The 24,486-nt window shown below is 35.4% G+C and overlaps 1 protein-coding gene across 1 annotated transcript; it reads left to right on the forward strand.

Moving 5' to 3' along the window:
• Positions 1–7,902: 7,902 nt before the first annotated feature.
• Positions 7,903–20,572, forward strand: LOC140793346 (uncharacterized). Its single transcript, XM_073144774.1, has 2 exons — positions 7,903–8,088; positions 20,085–20,572. Exons 1-2 carry the CDS (start codon positions 7,918–7,920, stop codon positions 20,349–20,351), a joined length of 438 nt encoding a protein of 145 aa, XP_073000875.1. The 5' UTR covers positions 7,903–7,917; the 3' UTR covers positions 20,352–20,572.
• Positions 20,573–24,486: the final 3,914 nt, after the last annotated feature.

Genomic DNA, 24,486 nt, shown 5'->3' on the forward strand with positions numbered 1-24,486 from the left:
CACGGTGGATGATATTCAGAGTTGAGACGGATGATTGTGATAGTGAGAGATATGTGGATTATATCTAGCTTTGACATATACGATTATCTAGTGGTTGGCATGTATCATGCATCATCATTGATGTGACTAGTATCATTGGATCATAATTGTTATACATGATATGTTGTTATATTCGGTGATGTTATATGATAATTTCATCATGTGATATATTTTTGGTTGAGGATATAATATGCTTATTCATGAGAATTGATTTCATTCATATATATGTCATTGATGATACATATATACATGCTCATACATGGCATCATGCTGCTTTTTGATTCATATTATCTAGTATATGATTTACTCTCTGTTTGGCATCACTGATTCAGGGTAAGATCTATTCACTGAGCCTTTTGCTCATGACTCTCCTTATTTCTTTTCTAACCCCCATAGATATTATGGTACGTGATACCGACTCGAGATATTCCAAGGAGATATTTTAGAAAAATGAGGTGAGCTATAGACGCGAGATGGTATAGAAGATAGTTTAATCAGATATTGAGTTGTACCATTATTTTATATGTGTACTTCATTGTATAGATGATAATTAGTATATTAAAGGTCAGACTATAGTGTACTCTTGTATCAGTTGTTTAGTTGTACCTTAATCATTTATTATGGCCTGTGTGGGTCCTACCAGATTAATCAGTGGTCTAGTGTATATTATTGTGGACTTGGCTAAGACCTGCCAAAGGAGGGGAAGTGAGGGTGGGCACGTGCCCCGCCCAATTTTTTTAAGGTGTTATAGTCGTACCCCTTGGTGTGCCCAAGAGGACTTGGGTCATCGCTTCCATCGACGCTTGCATGGCTCATTGCTTCTCCATCATGTCCATGAACATCTTGATCAAATCTGAGTTGATTGTAGAAGTTGTTGGAGAAGTCTAGACCGATGAGTTTAGGTTTGCCTATGATATGATAATATCTGTGGCATCTCCCCTCAACAGAGGTGCCTTCATTTGGTCTCAACACCATAGATCTAGTTGTTGGCATGGTGTCCGAGGAACGGTGTTTCTAATACCACTTGATATGAATTGTGCGTCCATTCTCGATTAAGCTCAAATATAGGGAAGCAGTCCACGCAGTTGAAGGAAAATATTCTTAAAATATTCTTCCGTAGTTAGAAAATTATAAAACTAGAGGGGATCGTTCTGTATTTTCCTGATCTACGTTTTTAGTATTGATGCCCTTAGTAGATTTTGACTGCACCTAGAGAGAAAATAAATAATATTGTGGTCGACGTGGAGATGGCGTGTGATGGTGATAGTGATGATGATAAAGGAAGTGGTGGTAATGGTGATGGATTTAGTGTCACGAGGTGCTGAAGAGATAAAGATGAGAAGGAAGAAGTTGGTCGAGATCCCGAGGAGGAAGGACCCTATAGTCGAGGGGGATTAGGGGTAATAGACGACAAGTTGACACACGGCTAGGGCTTGGGCAAAGAGGGAGAAGAGCTAGGGTAGAGGGAGAAGGGAAGAAAACTCAATATTCATTAATAATCCCAATTAAGTTCTCATTCACATATTAAGAGGCTAACCTAACAAACCAAACTAACAAATGATAAATCTAGAAATAATACAATTTTGCCGATTGCGTTCGAATTAGCTCAAGCACATTCGAACGCATAATTCACGTCCTCTATATGTGCGAACGTATGCAGGCATTCGAACGCAACCTCCCCGTGTTCGTACGCACAATTTGAGTCATCTGTATGTGCAAACGTATGCAGACGTTTGAACGAGGGTATTCGAACGCGACCTCCCCGCGTTCGAACGCACAATTCACATCCTCTATATATGCGAACATATGTAGGTGTTAGCACAAGGCATTCAAACACGATCTCCTCACATTCGAACGTGATATCCAAAATTCTTATTTTCTAAAAAAACAAATAAACCAAAATAAGAAGTAAGGTCCATATGTTCTATCCATGACTCAGTGTGGTTTGAATCACATCAAGCTCACACTAAGCTCCACCCATAGGCCATGTCAGTACTATACTGCATAATATGCATAATCTTAGACTACCAAGTTTGTAACATAGGCTCATATAGAGCTACGTTTGTAGGCCACATCAATATTCATGCTTAACCACACATACCTCCAAGGAATGGTAGACCCTAGTGGTAGGATTGTCAAGCTATCACTCGGCGAACAACATGATCGATTGTCCGCCACTGTAGACTAAGGACCTCAGTCATAAGCCCATTACAAAGGTCAGTATTGCATATTGATACTACCATCTAAGCCCTCAGCTCTACATCATCACAACACCGTGCGGAAATTATGAACTGTCGCTCATGGACACCCTTACCCTGCATCATAGGGTACCGCTAGGTTTATGTCCTCCTACTATTCTCTCTCTATCTTAAATACCCTAAAGGGTATGACTCTCGTCGATCGATAGTAAATCACCTATTACTTAGCGAAACAGCTGCCTAATTGTCTATAATCAACAGACTAAGACCTCAGGTGTGAGCTCTAATATATATAAATATAATAATATCCACCGCCGCTAACTTTGGTTGGAAAGGTGTTGTGTACTGTCAAAACATAATAGTCACCCCCTTTATGGTCGTGCATGTGTGCAAATGACATATTAATTTACAACACAACAAGCATAATGTAACACACATTACTATCATGTCTTGTGGGCTAATACACATATTTATGCCCATGCGTAGAAATTATGATATGTGAAATCTTATTGAACAGCAAAATAAAATTACACGTGCCGGGCTAATACACATATTTCACATGGACGCCTTTAAGCTTAGTGCACGTGTCGGGCACGTGCGCGTAATTTTTTTTTGTGCGTGTGTGGATGTTACAAGTTAACTATATTAATAAAATTACAAAAATATCCTCAACCTAACCCAACTAAACCCAACCCAATCCAACTAAATCTAATCGACTAAATGCAACCCAAACCAACTAACTAACACCCAACCCAACCCACTAACCGTCTAATCCAACCCAAACCAACTAACCAACACAGACCCAACCCAACCCACTAACCAACTAAATCCAACCCAAACCAACTAACTAACACCCAACCCAAACCAACTAAACCCAACCCTCCTCCCTCCTCATCATCCCCACCTAACACTCCTCCCTTCTCCCACCTCAGTCTCTCCTCTCTTCATTCCCTCCTCCCTCTTTATCATCCCCACCTAATACTCCTCCCTCCCCCTGCCTCCCACCTCATTCTCCCTTCTCTTTTCATTCCCTTCTCCCTCCTCATCATCCCAACCTCCCTTGTCGGGATCCGACATCCGCGACGTGATGGCAGGGAGTGATGTGGTGGTCAAAGTGTTGGACACCGGGGTCTGGCCTAAGGGCATGATCCCCCGTCGAGGATGCCGGATGCCTTGTCGAGGACGCTTGATGCCTTGTCAAGCACAAGATCTCCTCGGCTACACCACAAGGATCGGGGCTCCGTTGACTACTCTCATTTGGCGATGGCTCTGCCAGGATCGGGGGTCAACCTCATGGACGAGCAAGGATTGAGGACGCCGGCGAGGCTCGAGGACGCCGACGAGGGGCGAGGCTCGAGGACGTGAGCGAGGGTTGTGGCCGTGTTCTTTTGCGGGTCAACCTCGTGGTCAACGGTTAGCCTAAGGGCATTTTAGGTATTTTAAAAATAAAATATCTTTAATTGATGGAATAGTCTCACGGTATTAGTTCAAATCTAACTCAGAATACTCATAGATGACTGCTTTAATTCCCTTACGGATCACTTATATAGAGGTGGAAAATATCTCTATTTTGTATTAGAAAATGGAAACTCCAATTCTAAAAAAGATTTAAAATTTACGATTTTTATTCTATGCACACTGTCGAGATGCCATTTGAGCGTTATCGGATGCCATTCTATTTTACACTTGCCATTTGGGGCGTTCGGTGTCGTTGAAATGCCATTTAATTTTTTAGATCACCACTTCTGTGTTCGACGTTTGCACATCATTTGATGCCGTTGGAACACCAATTAAAATTTTGGAACATCTGACTCTATGCTAGCATCCACATGTCGTTTGGTTGCCGTCTAGCACTACTAGACCTACAAAATTATCGACATACAGACGGTTTGACTTGCTGTCTAGCACTTCACTATGTAGCAATTCATTTGAATCTTTAATTTCTTCTTGCATAATATTTTTTTAATATATAATGTGTCTTGATTAGGGGTGAAAACGGATCGGATTTTATTCGATCCGACCCGCTAACCGACCCGAGTCGGATCGGATATGGGTCCAAATATTTTACCCGGTCCGGATTCGGATACGGATTCGGATATCGGATATCCGAATACCCGTATACTATATAATACTAACAAATATCCTACCCTTAAAAACTAACCCGACCCGTTAATATAAAACCCACATCCAACCCACTAACTTACCCTAACTCCTCAACAATCAACCCTCATCTCTTCACCACATCAGCCGCCGCACTCTCACCATCTCTTCACCACATCAACCCCCATCCCCATCTCTCCCTCACTCAACATCGACTCCCGCCGTTCCGCAGCCCCGTCTCGGTCTCTCTGACCGACAACAGCGGTGTCGTCGCCAAGTACCTTCGCCTCCAATCATCACCATCATCGCCGGTACCTTCGCCTCCGATCATCACCATCGTCGCCGGTACCTTTGCCTCCGATTATGTAAGTTTTCTTTGCCCATTGTAGAACGATAATAAGTTTTGGCATGAAAGTCTAGAAAATTGCTTGTGTGTGCATAGCTCTATAAACATGGATCATCACCATCGTTCCCGAATTTAATGCTATTCTCTGTGTGCATAGCTCTCTAAATCTTTAGCCCGAATGTGTAGATTTGGAGCCCCTATACTCTTATTTGTTTTGAGTTTTTGACCTTATAAATTTGGAGCCCTATAAATTTTTGACCTTATTTGTTTTGAGTTAGGATGTCTTCGGAACCAATTCAGAGACCTTTAACATGATTAAGAGATTCTTAATATAGTTCAGTAATTAAATATTTTTTAAAATTTAATTAAGTTTATTTTAAAATTTTAAAAATGAGATCAACTAATTAGATAGTTTTATTCTTTCGTAAGTTTTATAGTATCCTCTAAAGATATACAACATTTGTCTTGGACCATAGAAAGCTTAAATGTGAAGATTAAAATAATAAGAGTGTAAGAGAGTACTAAAATTGACTCAAATTGTCGTTATATATTTATATATATAAAAGATGGAATAAACACATGACTGAAATTGGTGGACGAATGGACTTTAGGGAAGTGCAGAGGGACAGCTAAAGACAAAGAGAAAGTATTCGAGAGTCTGGATGTCGACTTATTGGTGGCGTATTTGGATTGAGAGAAATACTGAACTTTTTCAGAAGCTATCTCCTGAACAACTTGTTGATCTATTCCAATTCAGTTGAAACTTTGACATCCAAATTGTTGAAATTGTTGAAATTGTTGAAACTTTCTGCATTTTTTAAAGATTCTAAAACTTTTAGCATTTTTAATTAGTAACGGCACATAAATGCTACATTGTCTGTTTTCTCTTCCATGTGGGGAGTGAGAAATTTAGATTTTTAAATACTTTGAAAGCATCGTTAATTTTTTATTTTAAATGAAAAATGTTAGGTATATTACATCCAAATGAGTGTTATATCCCAATTATGGGGTCTGCTACATCGATCCTTTGTCTTCATTCTGCTCTTATCTTGGGTACTCTCATTTTCTAATGGAATGATCAACATATCATTGTGTATTGTTAATATTGTCCAAGCCTTTGTTGTTCCTATCATTGTGTATAGTGAGCAAAAGTAGCAGAATAAATTATTACATTATGATTTTCTGCAATATTTGGAACATGTTTTGTGAAATTTATTTCTAAGATAATGTAGTTCACAATTTTTTTAATGACATCTGTAATTTTTTAATGTAGTAGAGAAAATTGCAATGACATCTACAAGTGCGTCAGTTCAAGATGACACCAGTAATAGTATTACTCAAGATGATAGAACAAAGAGAAAAAAATTGGATAAGATGTACAAGAAAAGGTACTGATTGTTTTATTTTCTTAATTTTTATAAATTAGTATTGAATACTAATTTCAATATATTTTTTTTCTTATTAGGAGAAGTAGCATCAATTGTTAAGGATGTTGAAGAATCTGAAGTATCTGGGCACGTTTCAGTTTCTGACATACAATCAATGGCATGTTCACTAGATTAAATGTAATGCAATCTTTTATGCTTAAATTAAATTTGAATTGCATATGAAATTGTATGAATAATTAATGGTATTACTTGATATGTTTCAATTCATAGATTTTTAGTTCAACAATTAAACTAATGTCATTCATTTATTTTTGCAGATCCTCTTTAAAGTGTATCACTACTCGGTTGGCTTGATTGAAGATTAGAAAAATGTGAAATGTCACAAAATTGTAGTGGAATTGGTGGTCACTTTGGAATATTGGCCTTTTTATTGTACTTGCATTATTTTTTAAGTTTTGGTGTAGTATGGTTATTATTACTATGTGAACAAGTTGGTCATCTTTTTGTTATCCTCTTTTCATTATATCTAAGCATATATGTTATGAAATATTGTGAAATTATAGTAGAATTGATGGTCTCATGTTATAGTGAATTGTAGTCGAATTGATGGTCTCATGTTCTAATGAATTGTAGTGTTATTATTTTTTTTATAGTGAATTATAGTAGAATTGGTGGTCTCATGTTCTAAACATTAACAGAGTAATCTTATGTTTTTGCACTAGATGTTAGTTTGTTATGTTTTTAGAATTGATGCTTTTATGTTGTAGTGAATTATAGTGTTATCATCTTTTTCTAATAAATTGTAGTGTTATATCTAAGCATGAATAGGGTAATCTTATATTTTTGCACTAGATGCTAATTTGTCATGTTTTTAAAATTTGTGGTCTTATGTTATAGTGAATTATAGTGTTATCATCTTTTGTAGTGAATTGTAGTGTTATCCCTCTTTTTATAGTGAATTATAGTGTTATCTTCTTTTGTAGTGAATTTTAGTGTTATCCCCTTTTTGTTATATCTAAGCATAAACATAGTGAGATTCATTTTGTATTCATATCCAATTATAATTCAAATTTTTTTTATCTAGTTTGTGTTCGTATTTGATTAAGATTCGATTCGTAGCCGATTAAGATTCGATTCGTATCCAATTCGTATTCGTATCCGTTTAATATCCAACCCATATCCGAAAAATATCCGTATCCGTTTAATATCTGATCCATATCCGAAAAATATCCGTATCCGTTTAATATCCGATCCATATCCGAAAAATATCCGTATCCGTTTAGTTAGGATATGGTTTTACATTTTGCTATCCGTCCAATATCCGTATCCGTATCCGTATCCGGAGTCAAAATATGGATCCGGATGTGGTTTGAGCACTATCCGATCCGTATCCGAACCGTTTTCACCCCTAGTCTTGATCCAACATAATTCCTAGCTGTACATCTTAAATAGTTAGTGTTTTATTATATTCACAAATTTATTATTATGAATTTGCTATTACAAAGCAATCAATTTTAGCCCAACATTACTGGTTGTAAGTTATATTTTCCCTTTCGTTTAGTGTTCTGCTCTGGTTTTAGTTTTCTCATTACGGGTGTAAACTAATTCGAGACGGGGAAGAATGATCAATCTTGGCTAACTTAAATTCGAGCCTAGCTTGATTCGGACCTAAATCGAGCCTCGGGCGGCTTGATGATTTTGCGAACCCTGAGTCAAGGAACCGAAACATTACTCGGATTCGGGTCCTACACCATAGAAGAAGTGAATCCTTTACTCGCCAAATGAGCAAGCTCTCGATGAGATCCGAACCCGTTGTGTTAACCAATGCAGATCAGAGGACAAACCTATGATCCGTTTTAAATTTCTACCTTTAGGAGATGTTAACGGAAGCGGCCAGAAGCGAAGCTTGAAGACGATGGCGGAGGAGGAGAAGGAGGAGTTGGAGCGAGACGAGCTCGCAGAGTCGTTGGCCGATCTCTTCACTAACGTCTCCACCATGGTCAAAGGCGAGCTCGAGGTCGGCTTTCCTTATTCGAATCTCTCGTCCTTAAATATAACTTAATACAATTTTGTTCCATTTTGATTTCTATCCATGAAATTATACATAGAAGTCTGAAAATTTTGTGCCAAGGTCGGTTTTTCCTGGTCTTTTAAATGGTTTTTGAGACGACCCAGATGTTGATTTTTTTTATCGTTCTCATTGCGATATTGCGAAAATTTAAAGAGATCGGGCCAAAACTGAAGATATAAATAGATTTTGTGTCTAAATTATTGTTTGAATACGGTGATTAATAATGAGAGAAATAATTGAATGGCATTAGCTGGCTGTCCTGAGTACTACTTCCATTTCTTGAAGGTTTGGTATGTTAATTAGCATGGATACTTAATTTCGTATTGTGGTTGATCGTTTGGAAGTGATTCAAATTTCTGATAGAGAGAAATAGTCATTCCAACAGAATATCTGAAATTTGAAAACAGATGTTTGACCTCTAGTAATTAGCAAGTTGGAACTAATGAGCTTTTCTTCTCTTTTAATTTGAAAGGAAAGTTAAATAGTTCGCTGGACCATTAAATTGTCTTGGATTCTTGGTTGAGAATGGGGTTTATACTCATCAGCACTAAGCTTACATACCACTGGAGATTCTTCCATCTACTTGAGGTCTTCTGGATCGGAATGGAGCCTTGAGAGGTTCCTAACTTCCTATGATCAAAATCTAAGCAACACATTGTAAATATGATGTCAGCCCTCCAAATATTGGTTAACTTCAAGGCCAAAAGGAAAACTGGGAAAAGAGATGGACTTTTATGAAGCCTATAGACTAGCTGGTGGTTTAGTTATTTCTGTTATTGCCTACCATCTACAATTGTGTGACTTGAGATCGTCTGTTGGAAGTTTTTCAAGACACGCAAATGATCTAGATGGACAAATGTCATATATATCATGGTCTTTGAGGTACAAACAAGGCGAATGGAAAAATCAAAGGAATTACTTTAAATACTTTCAAATTCAGTTTCTATTTGTTTTAAAATGTATAAATCTTCGGTATTAGGAAAAAACTTCAATTTATATAATGGCGATAATTAAACTTGTAAATTCATAACAATCTCCACTATAGCTTGATTTTGCATTGTTGAGAAATTCACTATCAGATTCTACTAAATGCCAAGTGGACAGCAGCTTGTAAGAACTTCCAACTCGTTCAAATCGTATTTTCTTTGGGAATGTGATCATGGTAAAGGTTATAGCTGAAATTTTGGAGAGAGAAAATTTCTGATTTGACTAGGTTTAAAAGATATGAAAAGGCAAAGTCAAAGTTAAACTTGATTTGAACTAGGAAAGCTTAATCCTATTTGGACTAGAAAACTGATAATGAATCGTATTGTGAAATTCAAAACTAAGTAGGAAAGAGAAAGCCGAGTAAAAGTAGGAAAAGTAAAAACACGATAAACATACAACTGTGATTTTTTTAATGTGGAAAATCTCTTAGTCCATCAAGAGGAAAAAATCACGGAACCGCTTAAACCAGATCAATCTATTTCATACCGTTTGTAGATGCTAGCAGTAATTACAACCCCTTAGAGAATCTATCATTCAAGTATTTAAGCTCCGTCTATTGCCTGCAGTATGTCGCAGTTATCTACTCTATAAATAGATTGCCACAGATCGTCTCTCAGTTTACTTTGGTATGAATCGCTCCTCAATCTTTGTGCCAGTGTCGGTGCCGATGTTGACGATGTTGGTTCAGCCCCTTCAATGCTCTTTAATCAATCTCTAATATAGAACAAGCACTTGGACATATGATGGTAGCCCTCTGCACAATTAATGTAAAATTTGCTCCATGAGGGTACTTAGAACTCTCTAAGTATAGAACTTGGTCTCCCTTGATTTCTTTCAAGTTACGTGTCTTCCTCTAATCTTTGGTTCTCTTTAATATGCATTAGGGGAATGTCCATGGTTCGAACTAGGAGAGTTGGAATAAGAAAATCAAAGTCTGAAAGTGATTCAAAATTTCTATATTTAGTTCTATGGTGGGGGTGCGCACTTGACTTACTAGGTGCATACCTGACCTTGTTTCCCTAAGAGAATTGTCTTTTGTGCCGGGGTGTTGTGCTCGGTGTGCACCCAGTCCTATAGTGCTGAAGATCACTCTTTTGACTTGTGTTACCATTAATTCTTCAATTTTCTTTGCACACATACTCTTCCACAATTTATGTATCTTGATCTTATATTAATTCTAAATTGTACAATATATTTCAAAGTGTTGTGTCGTCGAACTTGCTATTATATAAATTTACACTTACAATCTCCCCCTAGCAATTTTGTGACAGAACACTTTCTAAATCAATGAAAACCAACTGTGAACCAAGTTCTAATTTTTTTTTTCAATAAAGCTCCAAATCAAAGTTTCATGTTCAGGTGACCACATCATGTCAAAATTTGCAATAAGTTCAAAAATCAAGTGTAAATATTAAGCAACAATCATATCCAAAGTTGATCAAAGATCCAAGTCAAGTTATGATATTCAATATATTCATATTATCTGTGTCGATGTCAAGTATTCATGAGATCAATGTGCTTTGAGAAAATCATTGAAGCAAAATAACAAAAATTGTTTCTGTACCTCAAGCAAACTTTCTCTCCTTTTGTTGCAAATTGATAAGGGCAATAAAAGGTAAATATGAAACACCAAGTTGAAGAGAGAAATCTCTCAAAAGAATGCAATCAAGATCATTTGAAAAAAATCCTCACATTTGGTCAAATGACTATAGAAAGATAAGAAATATTATGCAATAAAACCATTGAAGTCACAAGTAGAATGGCTCGGAAGAAATTAATATTCAATTGAGAGCAACTTATTTTAGTTTTTCCAAAAAAAGAAAAATTGAATTCAAACACAAACACTAAACATTTCAGTCCAAAAACAACATATTGACTTCAAAATCATTAAGCAATTTGCCAACAAGCCAATCCAAGTAAAATCTAGAAATCGAATAAAAAACTCATACTGTCAAAACCTGTATTTAAGTATTTTCAAATCCATTTCAAACTTGATACATCCCGAATCGACATGACTCCAATAATAAAAAATAGTGATGAAACAGAGTCAAGATCACAAAATCCCTATATTCAGTCCAATCACAAAAAATTCGATATGAGATTTCAAAATTGCAAATTTTGTGAATCATATGCATTCCAAATTTGATAAAAGATTCTTTAACCTAATAGATATATCATAAACTCTGATTAGAGATGTCAAAATCAATCAATGACTTATATAAAATTTAAACTTAACATGCATGCATTCTAGGCCATGTGCTTTCAATCCGACATGTATAATCAAACATGAGTATCTCACCTATGAGAATATGTCACTTACTGGATAGAAGTATAATACATGGATGGTCGTGCCATGGCACGATCGTGTCGATCAGTGGTCGACATGGCACGTGCCATAAGAAAGGGAGAGAAAAAGAGGAGCAAGACTAGTAGTGCTTCATCGTCGTCGACCTCTCCGTCGCCCATCATGCCCGAGCTCGCCGATCGCGACTTGGATGCCCTAGCACTTGCTGGCTCGAGGAGGAAGACGATGTGAGTAGGTCGGGTCGGCGGTGACCTCGGGCACGGCGAGCAATTGCGAGCGGCGAATGACGACGACGATGAAGAGTCTTCAGTGAAGCAACTTGTCACGGACAAAGTCTTTGAGATAGACAACGACCGCGCGACACTCAACTTTCAAGTAGCAAAGTTAAGTCAGCTCTTCGCTTCACAAGAGATGCACCTATTTCTGGATTGCGACAAAGCAAAGATAAGCAAAATACAAAGTTTGGCAAACAAGATTGCGATTCTTTATTGATTGGAAAGGAAGTTACAAGACATACCAACGACGAGAAAACTAAAGGGGCAGGATAGCCATCGAGGGCAAAATGAACACCATTGAACCAGTGGCACTTCGGTTGCGAAGCTGGCTCACTTAATGCTTCTCGATAGTTCTCTTATACTACTAAGTATGAGCATCCCTAATTCTGCAACCCGGGGGGTTCAAAGGTCTTGTGGGGCGTTACGTTTTGAAAGTAAGCCCCATTTGGGTTTTAGCCCATGAGTTTTATGGGCATGTGTGGGGAAAAACCCAAACTAGTGTTGCGATGACACTAATATTGCGATCTCAAGGTTGCTTCGCAAGGAGCTCTTGAAGGAAACCAAAAGACACTCAAAAACATGCAAAAGACATGGGGTTGGCATCCCATTTACAGACTCAAGAAGCGAAAAATACAATAGGACCGACATTGCGAACAAAACGGTCCTAACAAACTGCTAGGAGGGGTGTTGTGCGGCACCCCTAACAAATTCAGAAATTCCTGCAACTTGCAGATTCAGATGTGAAAATAGATTTCAGCATTTTCAGAAGTTTTGGATTTTAGCATATTAATTTTCAGCACTTTCCAGCAACTAAATAATTCCAGCTTTCAGATTTCAAAATTTAGATTTTCAGAAATTCAGAAATCAAATTCAGCCATTAAATTTCAGGTTTCAGCATTAAAATTTTCAGATTTGACAAATCTCAGATTTTGAAGATTTCAACATAACATGACTAGATTCAAAAGGTCATCAAATGGAATTTTATGACCAGATTCCTATTGAAAAGAATTTGAACAATCCAATGAAAACAAGTGTCATAGAAATTGAACAATCAGAAAGTCATGCAATCAAAAGTCATGATAATGTAAAGTCCAAACTTGAAGTGAGGGAATCTGTAAGATAGGTTGATAAAACTATCAATGTCAAATGCAGAAAATTTGACATACAAATCCACCATGAAATTTGACAACGTTATGAGATGTGTTGACAAAAGAAAATTAAAAGTTATATTAGTAAAATTCAATGGTGGTATGGTATGTCAATGAAAATCCATCAAGGTCAAGAGAGGATATGACAATGAAATCCTGCCAAAACATCAAAATCTGTCAAAAACCATGTTATCCGACAAAAAGAACCAAAACATAAAAGCACCAAAACCAACCCTAGACCACTAAGTTCGTCAACAACATAAAATCAAATCCAAGGGCCAATGTGTAAAAACAATGAAATTCGCCCAAAAGTATAAGACGAAAAATCCATCCAAATCACAAGATGTATGAATGACGTTCAATATGGCCAAAAGATTATGATGATAAAATCCGGGTAGGGATAAATGATTTTAAAAAGACATCGTGTAGCCAAAGTAATCAAAGAGTGGATAACTCAAAGATATCAAATAGGTATAGTGAGATCATTTTTCCTCATCCAAATGACTCACACTTTTCCATGAAAATCAGTTACATGAGATTTTCCAAAAACACCTTTTCTTTTTCTAGTATCTATATTTTGAAACACATGAGAAGTACCGTCTTACATATCATCCAAAACATCAAATTTTTTTGTATAGAATAATTGAAGTGCTTAGGTGCATCAAGCATGTTATGATTGAAGGTCTTATCACATTGATTAAAACTTTTAGATTTGATATGAACCTTGATACCACATCTATGATATGTAGGAATATGTGATTTTCTAACTAAGTTCTTCCTGCTTGAATTATGTTTCACATCGTACTTCTTCATATAAACATGCTTAGCAAAGAATTTCTCATAATTTACACTTGTAATATGCTTAAGCAAAGTAAAATTATTTTTCAAACAAGAAGAATGTGCAAAGTAACATTACCTTGCTTTTTTTATGAAGGATGTGCATATGTAAAAGACTTACTGTTGTACCCTAGCCTTCCTTCAAATTCGCCTTCTTTTTAGCTCTAGGTATTTGTTTTCTGTGAAAGAAAAGAAAGTAGATGAGTCACTTTGATATCTCATTCCTTTCTCCTTTTTTCCCTCCTTTTGATTGATTTTTAATGAAACTACAGAGTATTTAAAAAGTTAATTTTATTAAGTATGGAAACATTTTCGAAAGCTAAATCTTGAGAGAAATATATAGAATTCTTTAAATCATAGTTTCCAGTTTCGGCTATAGTCGATCCCGATCTGGGCGACTGCAGCAGGTAGCTGTCAGCTGCTGCTGTCAAGGGAGAGAGAGAGGGAAAGAGGAAAAGAGAGTGAGGGAGAGAAAGGGAGAGAGAGGGAGAGAGGGAAAAATGAAGAGAGAGTGAGGGAGAGAGAGAGAGAGGGAAAGATAGAAAGAAAGAGAAAGTGTGGGAGAGAATAGATACTTCAGACTAACAGTTAGAGGGATAGGAATGAAGAGGGGGAGGAAGAGAGATTTTTACTTTTTAGGCTTTATATATGAGTAATTATTATTTCTTATTTTCTTATAATTTTTTCTAAATTTTTAGAAATTTCTCAACATTTTTAATAATATTTAAAATTTTATTTAATTAAAATAGTCCGATTTGATATAGGCGGCCGATATGGTCGATACGTATCGTTTTTCCGAACGGCCGATCCCGATCCCGATACGGATTTTTGGAACCTAGCTTGAAATCCTATTGAAGTTTTTTTTTCTGCTTCATTAATTCACTTGAACGTTTTCAAATTCTTTATTTTGCCATTGAGTTTCAAATTTGTCTTCTTCAATTTATAGGAGTCTCTAAACAAGTCATTGTATGTAGCTTAAATATTAATTAGTCAAAGTTATCCTTGCTTTCAACCTATTTATATAAGATATCATACAAGAATCATTATTAAATAATAAATAAACTAGAGTTACATACTTCTCTTGGTTAGAACATTCATCATTTCTAGAGTTTACATTTGGTGTAAAATTATGATGAGTTGAGTTAGCTATATATTCCAAATAATCCATATATAATGTTTCAAAATATTAGGCAAATAAATACACAATAAATCAAGCAAATAAATTCTCCTCTATGATGATCATACCATTTTTAATCACAAGTTAATATGATTAATCCAAGGTTAACCTACTCTAATATCACTTGAAATTTTAGGAGAGATAGGATTCCTAGTTTGATTAAGTTTAAAGATTTGGAAAGTCAAATCTGACTTGAATCAAGAATGCCAAATCCTACTTGGATTAGAAAATCAATTACGAATCGTACTTTGAAAAACTGAAACCAAGTAGGAAAGAGAAAGCCAAGTAAATGTAGGAGAAGTAAAACTACGACAAACACACAACTATGATTTTTTAACATAGAAAACATCTCAGTCCATTGAGAGGAGAAACTACAAATCTGCTCAATATAGATTAAATTTTTTCACATTGTTTGTAGAAACAAGAAGTATTTACAACCTTCTAAACAGTCCATTGTCTAAGTGTTTATGCTTAATCCACTGCCTGTAGTATATCACAGTTGACTACTCTATAAATAGATTGTCTCTGTGTTTGATTCACAATATATATCTGTGGATCACTCCTCAATCTTCATGTTGATGTTGGTATCGATTCAGCTCTTCTCATGCTCCTTGATCAATCTATGATGTATAACAAGCACTTAGGCATATGAAAGTAGACCTTATAATTGATATAAAATATGCTTAATAATGGAACCTAGAATTCTCTTAGTATAGAACTTGATCTTCCTCGAGTTCCTTCAAGTTATGTGCCTTCCTCTAGCCTTTGGTTCCTTTTTATATGTATTATGAACATTTATGGTTCGCGCTAGGAGAGTTAGAATAGGAAAATCTAATTCTGAAAGAGATTCAATTTTTTTTCATATTCTCTTCTCAGTGGTGGTGCACACCTGACTTATTGGATGCGCACCCAGCCTTATTTCCTTAAGAGATTCTATTGTCCTTTTATGCTGGGGTGCACACTCCACTGTGCTGTGTGCACACCTAGTCTTGTAGTGCTGAAAATTATTCTTTTGACTTGCATTAGCATTCATTCTTCAATTCTCTTTGCGGTATACTCATCAACAAGTCATGCGTCTTGATCTTGATTAATCCTAGATTGTACAACATATTTCAACACTGAACCTTATCCAATTCCAGATAAAGACTATGTTGGAACTTTAAAATGGGAGTGAAACTCATCTTATCCCCTAGAATAAGAAAGTACCTTACCTCAGAGGTGGCAATTTCTGTAGGGATGATGTGTTCTATCTATGGCATTTGTTTGAAGCCACATAATGTTTACTAATAGAACTTTCAATTCCAAGGTAATTTTACTGTTCTGGACAATGCTCAATCTCAGGGACTATACAGTCTATACTGGATGTTCATAATTATTTTCTTTGATAGCTTTATATGACAAGTCATTAGTAAGTTCTAATTTCAATTCTTATTGGTTGGATTGTGCTGTTCTTATTAGTTGGATTGTGCTGTTTAGAGCGTAAACATGCTAATCACTTGAAAGTTACTGTACCTCTAGGACTAGCTAGTAACTGTCTGTTCTCAGCTTCTTGACTTATAGTACCAACAAAAACAGTTGGAGTTCAACCAGCAATAGAATACTAAATCCAACTCTTTGAAATTCTTACATGTAAAAAGAGGCGGTGTTCTGGTGTCCCATGTAAGGTTGGTAAGTGATGTGCCTTTTCAAAAGCTGCAGATATTTTGAAAAGTCATTGATTTGCTAAAAACCTTTTTATCTGAAATTCAGTCGTGTACTTGCATAAACTAGATACACAATTGTTATCCATTGGTCTTACCATGTAGACCCAAAGTTTCAAAACTCGGTATCGGGATTGTGATCAGCCATCCGGAAAAACGATATGTATTAGCCGTATCGGTCATATTGGTTGTATTGGGCGCCCGTATTTCGGCTGCCCATGTTGAATTGAACTAATTTTAATCATATAAATTTTAAATATTATTTAAAAGTATGAAAAAATTCTAAAAATTTAGAAAAATAATAAGAAAATAATAATTATTCACATATGAAGTCTAAAAATTAAAAATTATATTAACTTATTCAAAATTTTGATGAATACTGAGTTGGCTCTCCCTTTTCTTTTTCTTTCCCTCTCTTTTCCTCCTTTTCTCTATTACTGGTAAGGCAAATTTTTTTTTCTAATTTCTCTACCTTCTCTCTCTTATTGCCATAGGACAAATTTTATTTTATTTATTTCTTCTCTCCCTCCTCTTTCTCTCTCTCTCGCAATCTCTTACTCCCTCTTACTGTCGCAAGGTAATTTCTTTTCTCTGATATTTTTTTATTTCTTCTCTCTCCTTTCTCTTTCCTTCTCAATCTCTTCCTCCCTCTCTCTATCTCTCTCTCACTCTCCACTCTCTTCTCATCTCTCTATCTCACTCTATTACTACAACATATTTTCTGCTACAGTAACAGGAATTGAAATAAGAGAGAAATTGACAGAGAAAGAGATTAGAGAAAAGAAAGAGAGGAAGAAGAGAAAGGGAGATGCTAGAAAGAGAGTAGAGAGAAATGAGAGAGATGGGGCACCAGTGAGAGAAGAAATAAAAATAAAATTAAAGAGATAAGAGAGGGAGAGCCCATATCGGGTCAGCATCAGCCGGTCGATCCCGCCCATATGGATCAAGTATCAGCCAATACTTGGCTGAAACCAGTCTAGTAGACTGGTTTTGGCCATGGATCGGGATCAGCCAAAACTTGGAACTATTTGTAGAACAAATTAGTATCGAGATTGCACAAAACTTAATTGACTTTTTATATCAATATCCTTTTCAGTTAAATCTCAGCATTCTAAAACTGTTATATTATCCCAACTTGAAATTATATCTCCGATAATTTTTTTTGTTAAGTCAACATTTGTTTCCTAGTTAATTCATATAAATATTATATCTGTAACCTTAAATATCCATAAATAGAAACAGTCATACAGCCGCTTACCTCATAGGCTTGATCATTTGCTTCCCATCGACTATTATGTGCTTGTTATTTTCTCGTTGTTCTCTTTGTAGATATTATTTTACAAATTTCATCATACTCAGGAATTCAAACCTTCACCCATCTTTCCCTTATGATTTTATCTATACATTGTTTTGCATTCAATGCAAATCGTCCGAGAGATACGTATTTATCACCTAATTATTCATGGTAATATACTATGCAGAGATGACATTATGTTCAGTGAAATGCATTTAACCCTCACTGACTTCTAGAGAGTACATCAATTACATACCTCACCAAGTTCTTCTTGACTAGGAAGCTGCGTAAAACATACGGACACTAATATGCAAGGAGGTTTCCCACTTCTGCATGTCAATTTACATTCTAGGAGTATTCATTTCATAATGTTATCAAACTTTTCTCCTTGGCTTTTCACAATGTTTTTCAGCTCTCTTTAGTACAACATACTAGAAACTTGCATTTTTAATATAAAATATTGCAATTGCATTCTTATATATGTTTGAGAATTATTTAGAGTGAGTCACTTTTGATAAATATTGATTCAAGAAAATTTGTGACCATATTCACTATAAAGTAGGTAATTTTGCGGATGTGCTTATGAAATGAGCAAAATTGTTACAATGGGCGAAGCCCTTATGTGGATTCATCTTTTTATGAAAGAAAAGAAATTAATTTAATTGCCTGTGTTGCTTGGTCATGCGACTAAGTAACCACTTCCTTTTATCACAAAATTGGTCTTCAACATGCAGATGCTAGTACTTCTTGGTCTTTCAGGTTGTGTGTGGTTTGAGGCTAAGCTCTGAACTTAATTAGCTGACCCATTTTAATTTAGGTACAATAAACTAGTCTAAGAAAATATGGTGTTTGATTGTGAACTAGGCTAAAGTGTAATTATTAGTTTTGATATGATATGAAAAAGTGAAAAAGTAATAGTTTTGGAGGAAAATAAAGGAGATATAAAATCAATGGACTAAAATGCTCTTTGACTTTGATGATAAATTTAAAAATATTATTTTTTTAATTACTTATTTGTGGATTTATATGCAATATGTAAGCCTATTCGCAAACTTACATGCCTGCAAACGGGTTTACAAGTAGCACGCAAGCGGGCTTATATATTATTTTATTATTATTTTAGAAAAAAATAATATAAGGTTAATATTTTTTAAATAATAATATAAGATTATTATTTTTTAAATAATAATATAAGATTAATATTTTTTTAATAATAATATAATATTATTAAATTTTATTTTCTTTGCTTTTTTATAATCCCACCTGTAAGGTTATATTATTTTTCATTTTTTAATATTATTTTCTTTACTATTTTATTTTTAAAATATTTTTTAAGAAGTTCATATTATAAATTTTTAGTTAAAAAAAGTAGTAAGTTATTACGGACTTAAAAGTTTACAAGCCTGCAACCACTCTATAATTTATTATAGACTTAGCCAATTTTATAAGAAATTGGAGGGAAATGTATTTATTTTGGAGGAAAATTAGAGATAGATTTGAGAAGATTTGAAATAGGGGTGTAATCATTACTTTGATGTGACACAACAATGTGAAAAATATTTATTTTTTAGGAAATTAAGTATGTGTTATGTAAATAGTACCAAAATATTATTATTAATTGCATAAAATATAAATGCAAGTTTGCCATTTTAAACCCAAATTAAATCTATCAGTAAACAAATTTTTAGTTTTTTTCACCGATATGTACAAATATTTTTTTTTTTTCGAGGTTTTTTTTTGTGAGCTATGGTGAAAGAGTAATGAAAGAGGAGCTCTTTCACAAGACATGGAAGTAATAGATTTAAATCATGTTAAGAGTAAAATTTGAATTAATTTGAATTTATATTTTATTTATTGGGGAGTAAACTTAGTTAGGAAAAAAAAGATAAAAATATGTTTGACTAGGGGTAAATTTTACTGAAATATTCAAGATTCATGACTAGGAAATTTTCAGCATGTATTTGGTCAATGTCAAGATAATTACAAGCAAGAGCCCCATATATTTGGGGATTTTAATAGTGAAAGCATAACATATATGCTCTTTTTATTTCTCTTGCAATTATTTTGTGTACATGCATTTATTCAGTAGTTTTAACAAGGGTAATCCATCTACAAAATGCATGCCACATGCTGTTATTTTTTTTTTCTTTATTTTTTATTTACGGTATTCGTGAATCTACAAGAATATCTTCTTTTAAATGGAAGCTTTTCTCTTTCAGGGAACAAATAACCAACTCCTGCTTCTTGAGAAGATGAATCGCAGGGTGGCAGAGGAGTACAACGGGTTTGGTGATGTTGCATCTGGATTAAGAGTCTTTGTTGAACAACTGAGTGAGAAAAGTCGCAGCTATGGTAACTACGTCCAGCAGATCGATGAGATAGACCGGCAAGTCACAGAGTTTGAAGCTGTTGTTTCCATGCTCGATAACCATGTCTCCTTATTAGAAAAGAAAGTACAATCCACATATCATAATTTGCATACTTGATATTTTCTCTATAGGTAATTTTGTTACTTCTTTCTGCTCTCTTGGCCTGATACTTTTGTTCAACTGCATCTTTGTTGAAAGATAGATAGTGGTTGTTACTTTGCTTTATCCTGCTCTTACTCTTAAAGATCGAATATTATGGAGAAAGGAGCCAACTGGATAAGCGAAGTGCTCCAACTCTTTACTTGGCAGAATCTTAATTATAAACCATTGCCTTTGCATTTGTGAGACTCGGTATGCTTGACTTCACTTTCTTTAGTAGATCTATTTCAATCGACTAGTAAAAGATCGTTTCAAACTAAAATTTATTAATATATGGAGATATTGAATCAAAGTTGAACTGAACTCGTCTCCTAGTATTAAGTGATATCTCCCCTGATTTTAACGCGTAATCATGGGCCACATGGCAGGCAAATTAACAGATCTATTATAATTAGGATATATAACATTTAAGGCATAAGAGAGATTTAGAGGGAAAAGCTAAATGTCTGAGTTTTCTGTAAAATTATTAGTTTCCTGGATTCATAGCAAGTTCTGTAAGGTGGACTCATAGCAAGTAGGTAAAGAAAATTCCCAAGTGATTGACGAATTAAAGTGGTGAACAACATAGAACCGTTCAGACTTCTAATTTGTAAGGTGGATTCATTCCCAAAGTGGCCTAATGTTTATAGTCTATAATAATAATAACTAAATGAAGACATCTTTTGTTAACACTAATTAATATACATTGTCTGTCATTAACACGTTTTGACTGATCAACTATAGAAAGTTGAACTCGGCATTCCCACTTTTTTTTTTGGGTTCTTTTTGTTCTTTTGGGAAAGAGAGGAGTTGGAGCTGGGGGTACATTTACTGGGTTTTGAGTCTAACTGAACGCGGCGAATTAGACTTGTTTCATAGTTTTATTTTGGATATCTTAAATTAGGCTAAAAATATTAGATATTTGATTGTGAATTAGGCTAAGATTATGATTATTATCTTTGATGTGATATGAAAAAAAATAAAAGGTATATTAGTTTTGAAGGAAAAATGAGGATATGCAAAAAAAAAAGGACCAAAATGCCTTTTGATCCTGTGACTTTGAACTATGTTAGTACAAAATAAATTTGTTTTTGAATGATAGTTTCTTTTAACTTTTTTTAATGAAATCAAAATGCTGATTTAAGGCTTGTAAGCCCCCAACCATAAAATGTAAATATTTTATTTTGTTTTTCTTTTCCCCCAAGTTTTAAACGTTTGCTGGCTCACAAGACTTTGGTCAGTATGGTTGGTTGCGGACTTAAAAGACTTGTAAGCTAAAGTTATTATTATTATTATTATTATTATTATTATTATTATTGCTTGCGGATTTGAAAGCCTACATAGTTGCAAGCCTATGTAGCATATAATTATAAGTTATTTTTTATTTTTTATTTTATTTGCGGGCTTGCATGCCTGTGTAGTTGTAAGCCCGCATAGCGTACCGTTACTATTTTTGTTTTTGTGCACATAAGCCCACATAGAGTTATTACTTTTATTTATTTGTCTGCATGTAGTTACATTTTTTTTTTATATAATCTTGCGAGATTATAAACCCTGGTATAAACTAAACTATTGTGAGCTTACAGTAGTTTGCGAGCTTAGAAGCACGCAATGTCAACCATTTTATAAGCTAAAGTGGACTTAGGTAAATTTTGAATTTTCTTTTGGAAGAAAATTGAAAATACATGAGATTTGATTTAAAATATGGGTGTCATTATTACTTTTATGGAGTATAAAGTGTATTCAAATTAATGACAGATAGCTGCACAAGAACTAAATTGTGAGCGCAATATATAGTATAAGCTAAGATGATCAAATTGGCAGCCCTCAAATTTGTCATTAGCATTTATGAAAATTAAGGATAGTGTATTCATTCAATGAATCAATCACAGTTATACAATTTTTGCACCAATTGATATAAATTATATGTTTCTCATTATAAGTTATAACATTTAATATGACTAAGTCTACTGACAACCATGGGTTGTTGTGAACGTTTTAATGTTATAAGTGCATAATGTTACGAACTTAACCATTTTGTAGGCTAAAAGTTCATGCAACACTCAGCCTTCTTTCGTGAGATTGGGCCAGCCGTCAGCCAAATCAATTTGCAGCAGCAATAAAAGAGAAGATTGAGGAGATGGATGCAAGTAAGTGGAGTAAAAACACTCTTCTGTTATTTAGTTCTCAGTATTCTCAAGGCTTATACAAGCTCATAAGAATTGCTCTCAGCTCACACTTATGATATATACTTAATTTATAAAATCAGCATTTGGCTACTCTCAGCTTTCACAAGACTAATAATTGGCTAAATGTTACATTCTTTACATAGAGAAGAAAGGCATATAGCTCCACACTAAAAGAAAACAAATTATAAGCTAAGAAAACTGAAAAAAAGGTGAACTGCCCAAAAAATTAAAGGTTATCCCAAATTTCTACAGTGTTATTCAATAGCAGTCCTACACAAAAAGAGGGGCGAGTTGCCTATAAGAAAGTGTTGTAAGATATATAACTCAGGCTTGATAGCAGTTAGCAGTAGGTTTATCATCTCTTTTTATTAAGAGAGTTGTAAGTAGTTGGTTGTCATTGTCTAGCTAATGGGTTGTAGTCTTAGCAGGTCTTCGAGGCTGCTCCAAGGTCTGCGAAGGCTCCATGTAGCTGCTCTATTAGCAAGTGGAACCTCCCTGAGTGTTGTGCATAAGGGTCTGTTTGGGTTTCAAAGCAAAGAATGCTGCTCACTCAAGCTCTCAGCTTTGCAACAATCCAGCAAGGTCACTTGCAAGTCTCTAAGTCTAGTATTCTAGCAACAGTTAGCAGCAATTCAACCTACAAAGGTGAAATGTCATCCAAGCAAAACATGATGTCCCTCGAAATCTTCTTGATGTCCATCAAGGGCAACTTGGTCATAACAAAGTATAGGCCTCAGTCCACCTTAGGTACTTGGGTTTTAGTCGAATTTTGAACGAGTCATGACATTCTCCCTCACCTAATGTACACATGTCCCGACTTTGTGCTTACAGCAAAGACTTCGTCTAAAAAACCTTTGCAAGGGCGCTTGTCTTCCTCTATACTAAGGTGAACTATATGGCCATTAGACTACAATATGGTTCTCTCACCCGAAGGTATGTGACGCAAGTAGTTGTTGCCTTAGTCTTCGCTCGAACGATTTGCTTCGCGACGCCTTTTAGGCCAGACACCTACAGTTTCTAGTAGTGCCCATATCCGTTCTTGCCACAGGTGTCATGTCCTCTTGGTGGCAATCTGTCAACCACCACAAATATAACAGAATAACCACGTACTAGCGGAAGACCTTCTATAAAATCCATAGAAATATCTTCCCCAACACGGTCCAGTATCGGTAAAGGCTGAAGTAATCCGGCCGGTTTCAATGTGGTTGCCTTCGTCCTTTGATAGACTTCGCAAGCACGAACAAAAACCCTCACATCTCGCCTCAGTCCTGGCCACGCGCAGCTCTTATGCCCACTCCCGACACATCACATTCCACAACAAACTTTTTGATGAAGTTCAGTAGAGCTAGAATGGGCGTCGTTGTCATTACTGTTTTTAGTTTTTCAAATGCTATAGTGGCTTCATCCGTCCATCTAAAAGAGTCCTTCCTCAGTAAAGAAGTGAGAGGAGCCGCGATCTTCCCATACCCAGTGATGAAGTGGTGATAATACCCTATCAGCCCATCGCAATCCTATGGTGGAAGTAGGGATTGGCCAAGCGGTCATGCACGCCACCTTTTGAGGATCCACCGCCACTCGTTCCACTGTGATGATGTGACATAAATACTTCACTTATGGTACGCCCCATAGGCTGTTAAGCTTTGATACCAATTGTTAAGCTCTGATACCAAATTGATAGGATCTGGAACCAAAAATAGGCTACACAACGATTCCTTTAAGATTTGGAGTCCGCGCAACTGTGAGAAAATATTTGTCAGATTTTCTCCGGTTATCATAAAATTACAAAACAAATTGGCTAGATCTGTAACTTCTTGATTTATAACTTTCGTATTTATACCTTTACATATTAGAATTATAGAAGGGACAAAAACATGGAATAACGTAGGTAATAGTGGTGGTGACGGGTGGAGTGGATGTTAGGGTTA

The sequence above is a fragment of the Typha latifolia genome, chromosome 8 (genome assembly GCF_019914945.1).
Source record: "Typha latifolia isolate L0001 chromosome 8, TyphaL0001v2, whole genome shotgun sequence".
Taxonomy (NCBI): domain Eukaryota; kingdom Viridiplantae; phylum Streptophyta; class Magnoliopsida; order Poales; family Typhaceae; genus Typha; species Typha latifolia.